The sequence below is a fragment of the Belonocnema kinseyi genome, chromosome 10 (assembly GCF_010883055.1).
Source record: "Belonocnema kinseyi isolate 2016_QV_RU_SX_M_011 chromosome 10, B_treatae_v1, whole genome shotgun sequence".
NCBI classification, from domain to species: Eukaryota; Metazoa; Arthropoda; class Insecta; order Hymenoptera; family Cynipidae; genus Belonocnema; species Belonocnema kinseyi.
In genome coordinates this window covers 106,550,296-106,564,931 of record NC_046666.1, presented here as the reverse complement: position 1 = coordinate 106,564,931, position 14,636 = coordinate 106,550,296, and the positions used below count along the sequence as shown (strand labels likewise).

The window sequence follows — 14,636 nt, the reverse complement described above, 5'->3', positions numbered from 1 at the left end:
ACATATTATAAAATTCAGACTACTTTCTTTTCGGATATTTAAAAATTACATAAATAATGATATGTCCAAGTTGATTGCGATTTGCTGTGGTTAGTAGAAATGCATTGGGATTTACGTCTAAAAGTTGTGAATTTTACGATTTTCGCTAATTATTTTTTATTTAGAAGGTAATAAAAAATCTTAAAGATTATTATCTTTTACCCAGAACTATCAGAAAATTATTTTTATTTGAAACATATTTTTGTTAACACTTTCGCCTTGCAATATTTGAATTCTGGGCCAACTGCATAGCTGGTTCCGCGACACGGTGACCGCCAACTCTCATGACAAATATTTTCCACAGCCCTCCAAAAAAGTGGCCGGTGGCTGCTCTCCCCTACTAGGCGAGCTTCCAACGCGAGCACTTAGGCGAATATAGATGAGCAAGTGAAATTTTTAAGGGCATCCACGCATTCGGGGGTATTCGGCGAACATTTTTGCTCTGAATAAGTATATATTACTATTTATATTGTTTATTTGTTTAGAAAGAAATAATGTTAAATTGTTGTAGTATTTTTTCTTTTGAAAAATTAATCTTAACAGAATATTGAAAAATTTTAAACCAAAATAAATTTAAATGAATGAAAAGCAATTGAACAATTATTACTTTACAACTAATTTGAGTCAGTTTAAGAAATATTTAGAAGTTTTGCAAATATTTGAAAATATTTGAAAGCTTGAAAAGATTTAAAAAAATATAAAGCAAAGTGTAATTTTTTAAGATTTCGAACGAAAAATTTAGAAGCGTTTTAAGCATTTTGGTACATTGCAAACTCAATGCAAACTCAAAGATTTTTTAGTTTTATTTTATAAGTCTTTGAAACTGCAGTTTTAAATTCTTTTAATTGAAAATGTACTTTACTTGAATGAAGCTTCTAAATTATTGAGTTTTTAAACATTAACTGATCATAACGAAATAATATATTTTATGGAATTTTCAATTTCCGAATTATTTTTCATGATGCTTCCTACTCTCGACTACTGCTGACGATGACTGAAAGGCAAATGCTCGTCATATCCAAGTCAAGTCGATACTTAGCAATGTACGAATGTGTGGATACCTGCGCTCGGATATGCTCACCACTCGCCGAACATTCGGGTAGTCAGTGCTCGACGAATAGCGAATATTCGTCATTCAGCAAAAACAGAATCTGTGTATAGGGCTTTTGAAGGCTGGCGTACCTGAGATATTTAAACTGGAGATATTAGAAAGAAATTGTTAATCTCCTTTTTTCGACCTCGGCTCACACTTTTAAATCCTGCGGACTCCCTCATTTTGAAGTCGCTATAGAATATAGTGTAAATCTAGGAGTATTTAGGTCGCTTTAGTCTCAACTAGAGGGTGAACAGCCCTTTGATTAATGCTTTTAATTTAAAACCAAATAATTTTGCCATCTAAAGATTCTAAAGAAATTAGGTTTCGGACAACAGAATTTGAAATTATTCGAATTTACATGGTACTAAATTAAAAAATGACTAAATTCACTATAGTGCATATTATTCACTTTTTTAAAGTTTTCAATTAAAAATTTATTAACCTTTAAGATTTTAGATGCAAATCTTACTAAAAATAACATATATTCATTAATAATTGGTGAAATATACAAAGGACTCCGCACAAATCTATGTAAAATATGTTCCCGGTCAAACTGGCTGAAACTGTAGCATAAAGAGGTTATAATATCCTGATCAAATGAAGTCCTTAGACACTGGGTCCAAAAAACGCCAAGTTTAGAGATAGGAGGCACCAAATGTCACTTTTCATGGACGCGAGAGGAGTTCCACGGACCCTCGAAGACTGTTTGGCACCACGCTCAGGGATCATGCCGAACTCTGTTCTATTTATATTTTGTAGTTAGGCGATCCGGCGAACAATAATATCCATGTCTAAAAATCGAGAAAAGGATACTTGTCCATCGGTGTTGCATCGTATGTCGCTTTTCATGCAGGTGAGAAGAGTTACACCGACCCTCGAGGACTGGTTGACAATTAAACAGGTCCTGTTAATCACATCGTCAAGACTAAAGTATGAGAAGTGCGCCTGGGGGTAATCTAACTACTGTAAAAACAATTAATTGGTAGTTTTTGGATATGACTAACACAATCTGAATTTGAATAAATATCATAAATTATGTACGTACTTATTCACACTAATTAATAAGGTCCTATTAACCGTGTCGTCGAGACTAATATTGAGCGCTTGTCTGCGGGTAGTTTACCTTCCGTAAAAAAATTAATTAGTGGTTTTCGGATCATGGTAACATAAACTTAATTTGTAGTTACATTACCAAGGGCATAATTCACCATTCAGACTAATTAATCATGTCTTACCAACTACATCGTCAAGACTTAAGTATGAGAAAGATGCCCGGGGGTAGTTTAACTACTGTAAAATGTTAATTGGTAGTTTTCGGATCAGGCTTACGCAAATTAAATGTCATTAAACATCACTGAGTGCGAACCTACATATTCAAATTAATTAATCAGGTTCTGTCAATTACAGGTGACGGCCAATTGTGCACGGAGCAACTGTGCACGAACCCATTTGTGCACAACTGTGCACGTTGTTGGCCACAGACACAACTATGCACCAGGCCATCTGTGCACGTCTACATTTCAACGTGCACAGATGGGACACTCCCAACTGAGCACGTCTAAATGTCGACCAAATGTCTAAATAACTAAATAAAATAAAAATAATATAAAATGACTAAATGTCGACGTGCACAGATGGTACCATACGAACAGTTCACGTGCACAGATGATAGACTCCCAACTATACACGTCGAAATGTAGACGTACACAGATGGCTCGGTGCACAGTTGGGCCTGTGGCCAACAACGTGCACAGTTGTGCCTGTGGCCATCGACGTGCACAGATGGGCTTGTGCACAGTTGTACCCTTCCTGTCAATTACGTCGTCTAAACTAAACTACGGTGATAGTCTCCTTTGTTTGTCAATTTTGAAACTTTTGATTTGGGAAATCGGTTGTCAGAATGAAAAAGCCTCATTTAAATAAACTTTTATATTTCGGGCATCAGTAGCTTGTAATAAAGGAGGTTTTGCCGCCTGGCAACCTGATTGTCAATTTATAAACTGTTTACATTATGTATGTCCTTTTTCTGAAAAAATCTTTGTAGTTTACTCTTGATACACAGTCTGAATTAACTTTCTATTTTATAGTTCTTATATATTTTTTAATAGAATGCAAGATTGCGATGCTGTACGTAATCCTGTACAAGATCGATGTGTATATCGCCGTATTAGTAAAAAGGATTTGATGATGTTTTTGTATAAGCTTCGCCAAGGGCTGAGTGGTGACTTTTTGAAAGTTGTTTTTTGATACGATAGTAGGAAAAATGTGAGTCTCATTATTTCTATTGTGAGAAAATCTTTGATGACACGTTTTGTTCCCAACAACATAGGGTTGACGGCTATAACACGGGAGCAGTATATACAGATACATGTAACGGACTTCGCAAATGAACTTTATAATCCCACTCCTTAAGTTCCAAAAGTGACTGCCTATATAGATGTAACTTATGTATATATCCCTACTTTTCTGACTCTCGAAATAACGATGCTGCCATGCTTACTAATGAATGCGAAATCAATGTTGATGGGCTGCGAGAATGGTTTGAAAACGAGGACATTATCATTGTGGAAAGTGGTTATCGTGATGCCTTAACGCTTCTTGAAATTCTTGGTATTAACCATAAAATACCACCTCAGTTAGTTTGTGGACAAAGGCAATTTGATACAGAAGAAGCAAATGACTCAAGATTGATCACTAAGACAAGGTGGATCGTAAAGGCACGAAAGGGCCAGATAAAATTAGTTTTTAAGTTCTTCGGAAATCTCATGAACATGAACCATACCATTAACATCGGCGATTTTCACCGTATTGCTGGAGCGATCCTCAACAAGTATCGTTCTTGCATACAGATCGCTGAAGCGACAATAGACTTAGCCCAAACAATGTTACGAAAATCACGAGAACCCAACGTCGTCCAGGTCAGAGTTAGAATTGACAAACTGCATACCAGGAATGATAGATGGATTCGTCTTAATGAACACCAAGTACCTCATTTCCCTAATCTGGATATGAATTATCTGAATTAACTGACGGTAGGAATCTATCCGCTAAGTCTAGCAGGAGCTTACATCCAAGATAAGTTTGACAGAGAGCGAATGGATGATTTGGAGTTGGGCGAACTTGTCGATGAACCGGGTTTAATCAGAGTGCGAGTGTATTCTCGTTTTAGACGCGCAACGAAATATCAGATCTGGATATCCTATGTAGAAAATAACTTGGTTCAAGCAGCCGATGATCAAGAGCTACAGCTGGATGAAGCACAAAACAATGAAAAAATATTAGGGTACTACTGTACTTGCAAAACTGGGGCCAGGTCAGTCGAATCATGTGCATATGTAGCAAGCAAATTATGGTATTTAGGATACGCGTTCCATCAGCCAGCAGTAAAGTATCCAAGCAGATCTATGATCAATAATATTTCGGATGCGGGTCTAAGGGAACAGTAGAATGATATACCAAAACTCGTCTTGTTTGAACAAACTAATTCTCATTGTTGTCTTTACTGAACAGAGCGTCATCCAATATCAAAACATAAACTAATGTTTCTATGACTGGTTTAAACGCTTCCCGATATTGCCCTCATTGGCCGGATCGCATCATAATCTTGCCTTAACTGGCTGGAGAATACTCCGGTACAGTACAAGTCCGATACACTTGCCGCCCGATAAAAGAACACTCTCCTTAAAACGTTATCAAATGTACGGCAAGCAAACTAATTGTGGTTCTCTCACTCCGTGTGCTATTTTGCTCATGATTTGCGCCCATGATTCACGCATGCGCGCACCTAATATCGTGCTACTGGAGAGGGCATCCGATAAGTCCGCAATTTCTTCAATTTTCCGCCCCAGAGCCCCGAAGTTGGAAAGTTATCGGACTTGTATTGTATTAGCTTAATTGGCAGGATCGTGTGCTGATATCGTGTTGATATTATTTTGATAACTGGATTTCTTTCTTTAATTAGATGGGCAGAGAGTTGGACATGGAATCAATATTATCGATCAGGAGGCCCTAAGCTATAAAATATCAAAGGGACAGTGAGTTCGGCATGATCCCTGAGCGTGGTGCCAACCAGTCCTAGAGGGTTCGTGGAACTCCTCGAGTATGCATGAAACGTTAACTTTGGTACAACACCCACGAAAAAGTATCCTTTTCTCGAGATTCAGGCATGGATATTATTGTTTGGGGGGTCCCAAACTACAAAATATAAAAGGAACAAATAGTTCGGCATGATCCCTGAACTCCTCTCGTGTCCATGAAAAGTGACATTTTCTCCCTCCTATCTCGAAACCTGTTGTTTTTGGACCTAATGGCTAAGGACTTTATTTAATCAGGATATTATACACTACATTATACTACAGTTTCTGCCAATTTAACCGGGACCATATTTTCTATAGATGTGTGCGGGGTCCTTTAAATATTTATGGACAGTTTAAATAAACAAATCAACAATTTTTGGCAGTTACACGTAGAATAAAATCCGTTTCTAAATTTAAATAGCTTGAGAATGAATAATAATAAATAACACTCCATGCTAAGATTCACTCAGTCATAATTTCTGGAATATTCCATAATTGATAATTAACTATGATAAATTATTTATAAAAATATTTATTAATACATTTTTATTAACATTTGTTACTAACCAATCTGAAGCTTTTTGAATCGAAGAAACGAATTCGTTGTACTTGATTTTCCAAAATTTGAAATTTATTCAACTGATTTGTTTATGAAAATATAATTGGTTATATGTTACCAAATATTGTAATAATATTATAATAATATCATATTATTATAATAATAAAAATGTAAATTTTCAACCAAATATTTGAATATAAATATTTATATGAAGTTTCCAGCAACAAGAATAATCTTCTATAAAAAAAAGACTTTGTAATACACGGTTTTTTAACGAAATAGTTAAATTTTTACCTAAAATAAAAAATCCAACCATAAACCAAATGATTAAATTGTAAGTTGAAAAATCAATTTTTGAGAAAAAAATGACTTACGAACAAAATAGTTACATTTTCAACCAAATTAATTTTTATACAATAAGATTAGTTTTCAACAAAAAAAAAACAACGAATTTTCTATAAATTAGCGAATTTTTTTGAAAGAAATTAATTTTGAACTAAGAATATTAATTTTCAAGCAAGATTGCAACAGAAGTTTCCACCAAAAGAGATCAATTTCAATCAAACAGATGCCTTCTTAACCAAAAAAAATGAACTTTGTACCAAAAGAAATGTGTTTTTAAACCAAAAAGATGAATATTACACTAATAAAGTTGAATTTTTCACTAAAAATATAGAATCTCTACGGAAATAACACTGTAAAAAAAATCTATTGAATTTTACATCTCTGGTGGATGTATATAAAAAGACCCTCGTGTATCGGAGTAAGTTTACGAATCTGTTGCGATATTCCAATTCGGCCGATAATTTTACACGCCAAAATGTAAAATTCATTATGTGAAAGAATAAAATAAAATTTATGAGGGCGACAAGGTTTCGAACACTCGAAGCTCAAACTTCGTAGAATTTCATGGAGATTGAAGAAACACAAGCCGGACACGCTACCACTTACCTTAAACACATAAGATACTATGGGTATTTTTTTGTATGTTTAAACATTCCGTAAAAAAATATGAAATATACGTTTGGAATAACCGCATATTTTTCCGTTCCAATAGCAGAAAATGTAAAAGGCAAAATATGAATAGCTTGAATTCGGTATAAAAATAAAAATGCTCTACAATTGGAGGATGAAGGCATCGATAAACAACGAACACGAGAGACGCTTTCGTATTCACATATTATATGATTAATTATTCTAAATTTTAAATTAATTATAACTAAAAAATTGTACAATTTCCTCCGGGGTAAAATTAAATATCTTTGGTAAAATTAAAAATCTCGATGTAATTTTCAATCACAGGACAGTGATTTTACCGACGTATGGTATTTTTACACGCTGTGACTGAATTTTCCCTTCTAAATTCAAAGTTCGTACGAGGAAATGTGTAATTTTATTTTTATCGAGTGTGTAATATTACACTGCTGTTCGAGGGTCCTTTTATTTACATCGCTAGAGGATGTAATTTCACATACTTTTGTAAAATCACACAGTGAAGTGTTTCATATTTACGATGATACAATATGTAATTTTCCGAAACTTTGTAATTTTACTTTAATCTTTTTTTACATTGAAGATAAATTTTTCCATTAAACAGGCGAATTAAAAGCAAAATAGTTGAATTTTTATGAAAAAAATTCAGTTTGACTTTTTAACATCAAAATATGAGTTTTAAACAGGAAGTACATTTTGTATGAAGATACTTGAATTTACAACATAAAAAGACGATTTTTCAACAAACAGTTGAATTTCAAATCAAACACAGTTTTTTTTATGTGCCTCGATTTTACAGGTTCATAAAAAGGTGTCTAAATACTCTTAAATTCTAAGATTTTTTTATATTACATTTCTCTTTACTAATTTTATATAAAATTTTACTTTAAATACAGTTTAAATAATAAATAAAGAGAATTATTTTGCTAGAAATATGTAGTTCATTTTTTCACAGAATTTCTCCCTTCATTTCTCAGAATAAATATACTTTTGGCGCTAATGAATTAAATATTATTTCGTTCCTTATACCAATAGACCAAATGAAAACCCAGTTAGAATTTTAGCTAATTCTAACGAGGGAACAAAAATTATGCATTTTTTGTAAAAATAGTCATTTTTGCGCTTTTTACTTTAGAATTTTTTGGTAAATTTAAATTAATTGTTGGCTACATAAGGTATGCTAGGTTTTAAAGCAAGCTTTCAATTTGTTCCTAACAAATTTTCAAGTCAAAATATTCACTAGTTTATTTTTTATAACAGTTTTTGTCACTGGGGCAAAAACTTACCCCGCGGTGTGGCAAGTATGTTAACAATAGTAAAATTCCATTTTTTCCACTTTCTGAAAAAAGCACGACACGTAAGACAGATTGGACAGTACAAAATCAAAAAAAGTGAGGTTTGAAAATGTGGTAGGTTAGTCCCGTATAGAACACGAACGTTCACTTGAAACCCTCGCTTAAAACTTTAATTTTTTAAATTGTTAAATTTACAAGGATTTAAATTACGAAAATTTAAACTACTATTCGGGTCCATATTATATCACATGCGGCAAGTCACATATGCAGCATGTAATACCTGCGGCTTGTCACATCTGCGTCATGTCATATCTGCGGTAAAACACATCTATGGTATTTCACATCTACGGCATGTCTCGTCTGCAGCATGTCTCATGTGCAGAATGTCACAACTGCGGGATCTTTACATAGCGGCTTCTCTCCAGCGCAGAATTTATTGCAGTGAAATTTATATTTTTTATTTATGTGGCGAGTCACATGGGTGCCCCCCCCCCCCCCCCGACACATTGGAAAAAGGATACGGGTGAATTTATGTCGCTAAACGATTTTTAAAGAATGTTTGCAGAATTCTTCAACAACAAGGTTTTTGATATTTTCTTACTTTTGATATAGTGTGATTCTTTAAAAATCTTCAAAGAAAATTTGAATCATTACTTAACTGTAATGTTTTTAATAATTTAGAAGTTTCACTAAAGTGTAACTTTAGCAAAAAATCTTACTTTTACAGAAATTTGTACATCTATTTATTAGTTATATTAACATTTTACATCATGTTTCAACAGCGATAATAACCAAAGAGTAAAATTTTCAACTGTAAGTTGGGTACCTACAAAAAGTTATGTAATTTTTACAGATTTATAAAAATATAAAGTTGCATTTTTCAATTTTCCTGGCCCAGAAGCCCAAAGCAAACATCAACATTCTTAAATAAATTCACAATTAATATATAAGATTTTTATACAATATATAATCAATCAAACCGTTAAACAATAATCTGAAAATTAATAAAAATCTAAAAAATCTTATGATTTTTGTTATGAAAAATACCAATTTTTCGACGACAAAAAAAAAACATTGTTGTTGTTATGTTATGCATTACATAACAAAAAAATGTTCCAAATTGTAAATTTGCTTTGAAATTAATTTATTTTAGTTTAAATAACCATTTTCTGGCGAAGAACGTTAACAGAACCTCAAATTCCTCTAAAATTGTAAATGTTATTTGAAATTCAATTATTTTTATTGGAAATAATAGATTGCTGGTGAAAAACTTTAACATAATATTGAATTGTTTAAAAATGGTCAATATTCTTTGAAACCTATTTATCAATATTTAAAATATAATTTATTTTAAATATAGACGTTGTACTGAAATGTTATGATTTTTGAGAAAAAATACCGATTTCACATGAAACACACGAGCATAACCGAGAATGCAAGGAATTTAGTGAATTTAAGAAATTCAGGGAATTCAAGGTATCCAGAAAATTCAAGGAATTTGGAGAATTCAAGAAATACAGGAAATTCAATGGATGAAGAAACTTCAAGGCATTGAGTAAATTCAAGGAATCCAGAGAATTCAAATGGTTCAGTGAATCCGATGCTTTCAGGAAATTCAAGCAATTCAGATAATATAAGGAATTCAGAAAATTCAAGGAAATCGGAGAATTCAATAAATTTAGATATTTCAAGGAATTCAGGGAATTCAGAGAATTCAAGTTCAGATAATTAAGGAAATTCAGAGATTTGAAGAGATTCAGAGAATTCAAGGGATTCAGAGAATTCACTAGATTCAGAGAATGCAATGCATTTATAAAATTCAAGAAATTAATAGAATAGGCATTTATAGAATATATGCAATTCAATGAATTCATATTTATCCCGTTTGGGGTGATTATTGTTAAAAAATCATTATTTTACTGCAATCTAGTAACATAATTCCAGTTTAAACAAAGTTTGCACTGCCTTTTAAATGATTTATTTCATTAAAAATTTTACTTCTCAAGTAATTACTCAAAAACTTTGAAGGATGATTTCACCTTCTAAATATGAATTTGGGAACGTATAAAAAAATGCCTGAAACATACTTCGAAGCGAATCAAATCGGAGGTAGTCACGTAGATAACCTTCCTTGTAAATATTATGTAACAAAATATTCATTATAAAATTTATAAAGAAAATGTCGTAATATTGTGCTCGGCTACAATTTTTAAATAAATTTTGAAAAGTCATATTAGACATTATAAAATTTGGTGGGATTGAGTGTCAGAAGCAACATATTTTCAATCAGAAAATGCTGCGTATGGAGATTAATGGTCCAATACAATTTCGCCAAGTTGTATAATGTCTACTGTATTTTTATATTAATTGATAAATTTAGGTAGAACTCTTGATAAAAATGTTTCTTGATATACTTTGTTTTGAATATTTTATTCCAAATTACTTGCACAACATGATTACAAACATTTATATAGCTTTATTTGGCAGATTTTTTGCATGGCAGATGTTTTTGGTTCATTCACTTTCTTTTAAAAACAACCCTGTTTTACTCCTCAAAACATCAAAAATTTGATGGATAAATTTTTTATATTCTCAAAAACCAGCAAACTTCAGACATTTAAAATTCTTATTTTGCTAGACAAGCGATCGGTATGGTAGCGAAGGTGAATGCAAATCAAAATGCCTAAATTCTCAGATATGTCCTTCTGTCATTTTGCCGACGATATCCTGAAATATTTCATTAATTTAGGGTAATTATTGTAACAAGTCTCTAAAGTTACACTTTGCGAATATTATGAATAAGAAAGCGGGACGGAAATTAACTTTTTACTTAAAAATTGAACTTAAGTTTTCCATAAAAGAATATAGTATTGAGGGTGAAAATCAAAATATCATCAATATTCACCTAAAAAGTTTGGTTGGAAAAGATTGTTTCAAATTTTAATTTAAAAAATGTTGACTGTAATTAAGCATCTAAAATAGAACGAAAATTGTAGTGAGCAAGATTATGAAACGTTTTTAGGCTTTTATTTGTACTATTTCTCAACTAATGCTATAATTGTAAAATTTCCAGTTCATAAAATCCAAATTTTTCTTTACGAATGTAAAAAAACCCCGTAATTCATTACATTCATATTATCATACAATTTCTCCTTCATAATAAATAGAAAATAATATGAATTTTCTAAAAAAAATTATTCTTCTAAATCGGTTGAACAGTTTGAAAATTATCGTTATTTTTAAACATCAAATAACTTGGATAATATTTGCATGTCAATTTTACCACTTTAAAAATGAATTTATTTGGATAAAAACGTAGAACATGATGACCTTTTAAATATGCACGCTTTTTTAATTTCTGAAAATTTGTTGCTTGTAGAATTAATTTGCACTTTTGATAGATTCTTGCACAAGTAGATTGCAAAATTCACGTCGAAATACATTTTTCTTATGGTTTGCAATTAAAAATCTACAAATATATTTATAAAATTTCAAAACGGGAAATTGTTACCCTGAGTTTGAGAAACCTATTTAGAGGGCCCCCCCTTAAAGAATACATGCATACCAGTTTTAAATATTATTGTGGGGAATAGGTTAGGGGACAAGAATAATGATGAAACTTTGTGGATTGACCATGAAATCGAACTTTTGAGAACATTCAAAACGAACTGATCTATAGAGAAAGAAAGGAAAATAATGAAATGCATGCAGCTTTATATTTTCAGTGCATCAATGATTATAAAGTCAAAACGTTTAAACACGTCCGGATGTTATCTCTTACTTCTAATTCTCGCTCGATAATCAATACCAGAATAAAGAGTTAAGAATACTGAGCATATGAACTACCCTAAGAAATGCCATATCTATAAGGAAGCAATAAACCATCCTTGTTTTTACCATAACTATATGACGCAGTAGAAAATACTAGGAAAAAATAAAATATGACCTTCAAAGTATTTACGTGAAATGCTTGATTAAGATAATAAGTAAACTTAAAGCTTTATTCAAATATGTTACCTATAAGGAAACAATAAATACAAATTAATAGGCAAAACATGCTGTCATACACAATCCCCCATATCAAATTTCACCTATACGCCAGCATCTTTTTTGCATTAAACGAATGTTTTTTGTCTATGAGGAAGCAATAAATCATCCTTGTTTTTCTCGTAATAACCGTGTACCTGTTTACACGAATTCGGGTTTTACAATTGTGCAATGTTATTATTCTGTGGCGTAATCAAGAATGTTCTCCATGTCGGTAAAATAGACACCTCTTCCTCTTGTGAAAGTGACCTAGGAGCCATCTTGTATTAGGGGTCCAGTATGCCGTATATAAATACATAGATTTCGCCCAGTAGCCCTTTTGTATTAATACCGGTAAGGCTGGAATTCATGACGACGGCATCAAGAATCTTCTAGAAACTTAGCACGGACACGAACCACTATTCTATCAAATTTAGCACGGACAAGATCCACTACAGCTTAGAAGTTAGCTCAGTATCATCCCTGTGAAGAGGCCGAAGAAATTCCAATGCATGCAAGTTCGCATGCGCACGATATTTTTGTAACAAATGTATATGGCAATCGTGATTAAATAAATTAATTACGAGGGTTAGTTTCTGAGAATGTGACTAGTAGAGGGTTGTTTTGGAATTAAAACTCCAGATAAATGAAACAGATTGTTTTTTTTTATTATAAAAAAGTGGGTTCAAGTCACCATTTCTCACGGCCGTAAAAGGCCACAGCCAGAAAGGATTAAACTTAAAATATACGAAACAGGGTAAAAAAGTTAATTAAATAAATAATAATTTTGCATCAGCAGATAAAAGACTGCCAAAACCTTAGACACGATATGGATCCATGATACAGTATTTAGCCAATGAGCCAACATGATAAAGGTATCCTATTCTATCCCGAACAAATAACATTAGACAGACTTTACTTACTTGGAGAAGACGTGTCATCTACATCCATGCTTCGCAACCGTTTACGTCCTGGAAGTTGAGGTTCCATAAAATTGTTAGCGTCTGCTTTATCTGAATCACATATAATTGAAAACATATCAAAATAGGCATTAATATTTGTTCTAAGATAAATAATTAATGTATCAGACTTAAGATTGATACAGATTATTATATGATTCTGAGATTATTATTATTATTATTGGTCAACCTTCCACAAACAGGTACTCATGACCTGGCACTTCGCTACTAAACACGGTCCCGACGCCTGCAACACAATCGTGTGTCTTAAGGACACGAAGCGATCCAAGGATTAAATCTTTCTGCATCCATTTCGGAAGTCCCTTGGCATATCTTTGGCACGCTGGTATGACTTTAAGGCTACGAACCAGTGATAGCTTCGCAACTCCGAAAGTACCGATCACCAGGACAATCTTATACTCTTATACTACGAGGGGTGTTCAAAAAGTAAGTTTCCCTAGTCTGCCGTTTTGCCCCAGCGCTATCTAGCGAGCTGGGACCAAACATAATTTTAGTTTAGGATATACCGATAAGAGCGGAACCGGTCTTAGCTGCCGAAAATTTTTTTTATCAGTACCGGCTCGGAAACCATGGAGCTACCTGTGAAAAACGTGTCCACTTGTGAGTTGCGTGCAGTTATTCGCTTTTTAACTGCAAAAGGGCTTAATGACAACGAAATTCACACTGAATTAGTGCATATTAGTGCATATATGCAGCAGTCGGAAAAATCATTTTGGCGAATGGGCACTTTACAATTGACAGAATTTTGGACTCAATGCCTCCTGAAATCGATATTGGTCAGTGTGAATTTCGTTTCCATTAAGACCTTTTGCAGTTAAAAAGCGAATAACTGCACGCAACTCACAAGTGGACACGTTTTTCACTGGTAGCTCCATGGTTTCCGAGCCGGTACTGATAAAAAAAAATTTTCGGCAGCTAAGACCGGTTCAGCTCTTATCGGTATATCCTAAACTAAAACTACGTTCGGTCCCAGCTTGCTAGATAGCGCTGGGGCAAAACGGGAGACTAGGGAAACTTACTTTTTGAACACCTCTCGTATTACTCTTACTAGTAATCTTAAACAATTCCGGATTTGGGGCTGGCGGTAGTGGGGAAGAAACCCGATTAAGTTCCGCTCCGCTTTCATTTGGTCATGCTTGAGCGACCGCAGCACACACCGCGCAGCTCCTTTTACCCTTCATTGCTGCGCGGCATCAATTCTTGGAAGAACTATATCAAGGGGCCCTATCAGTGATCCCAGATCTGAAACGAGATGCGGTCCAATACTATGACAGGGCTATGTCCGTGTGAATATAGTAGGAGACGCTGTAAATGACTGAGTTACGCGCGCAACCCATTTCTCCTCTTCTGAATTTGAAAACTCGAAGATGCACAATTGCCGGTCGGAGCACTTCGTCGATTCTATTTATATATCTATCTGGTAACAGCTAACTGCTTTGAAATAAATTCAGGAGATTGGGATTTTAATATTTCCAGATTTCGATGCTGACGATTCTCATGATTTGAATAGATCGCGAGCCTCTTGATATGCGTATATTTTGAGATTATGTTATTTCATGTATAAAATATAAA

At 33.3% G+C, this 14,636-nt stretch overlaps 1 protein-coding gene across 5 annotated transcripts in view; it reads right to left on the bottom strand.

Annotated features, from left to right (window-relative positions):
- Positions 1–14,636, bottom strand: part of LOC117181480 (maternal embryonic leucine zipper kinase-like) — a 252,964-nt gene that overhangs the window by 146,984 nt on the left and 91,344 nt on the right. For all 5 annotated transcript variants that reach the window (XM_033374181.1, XM_033374184.1, XM_033374183.1 and 2 more), the window contains one exon: positions 13,008–13,097. In XM_033374181.1, the coding sequence (XP_033230072.1) occupies positions 13,008–13,097 (90 nt within the window). The remainder of the gene's footprint in view (positions 1–13,007; positions 13,098–14,636) is intronic.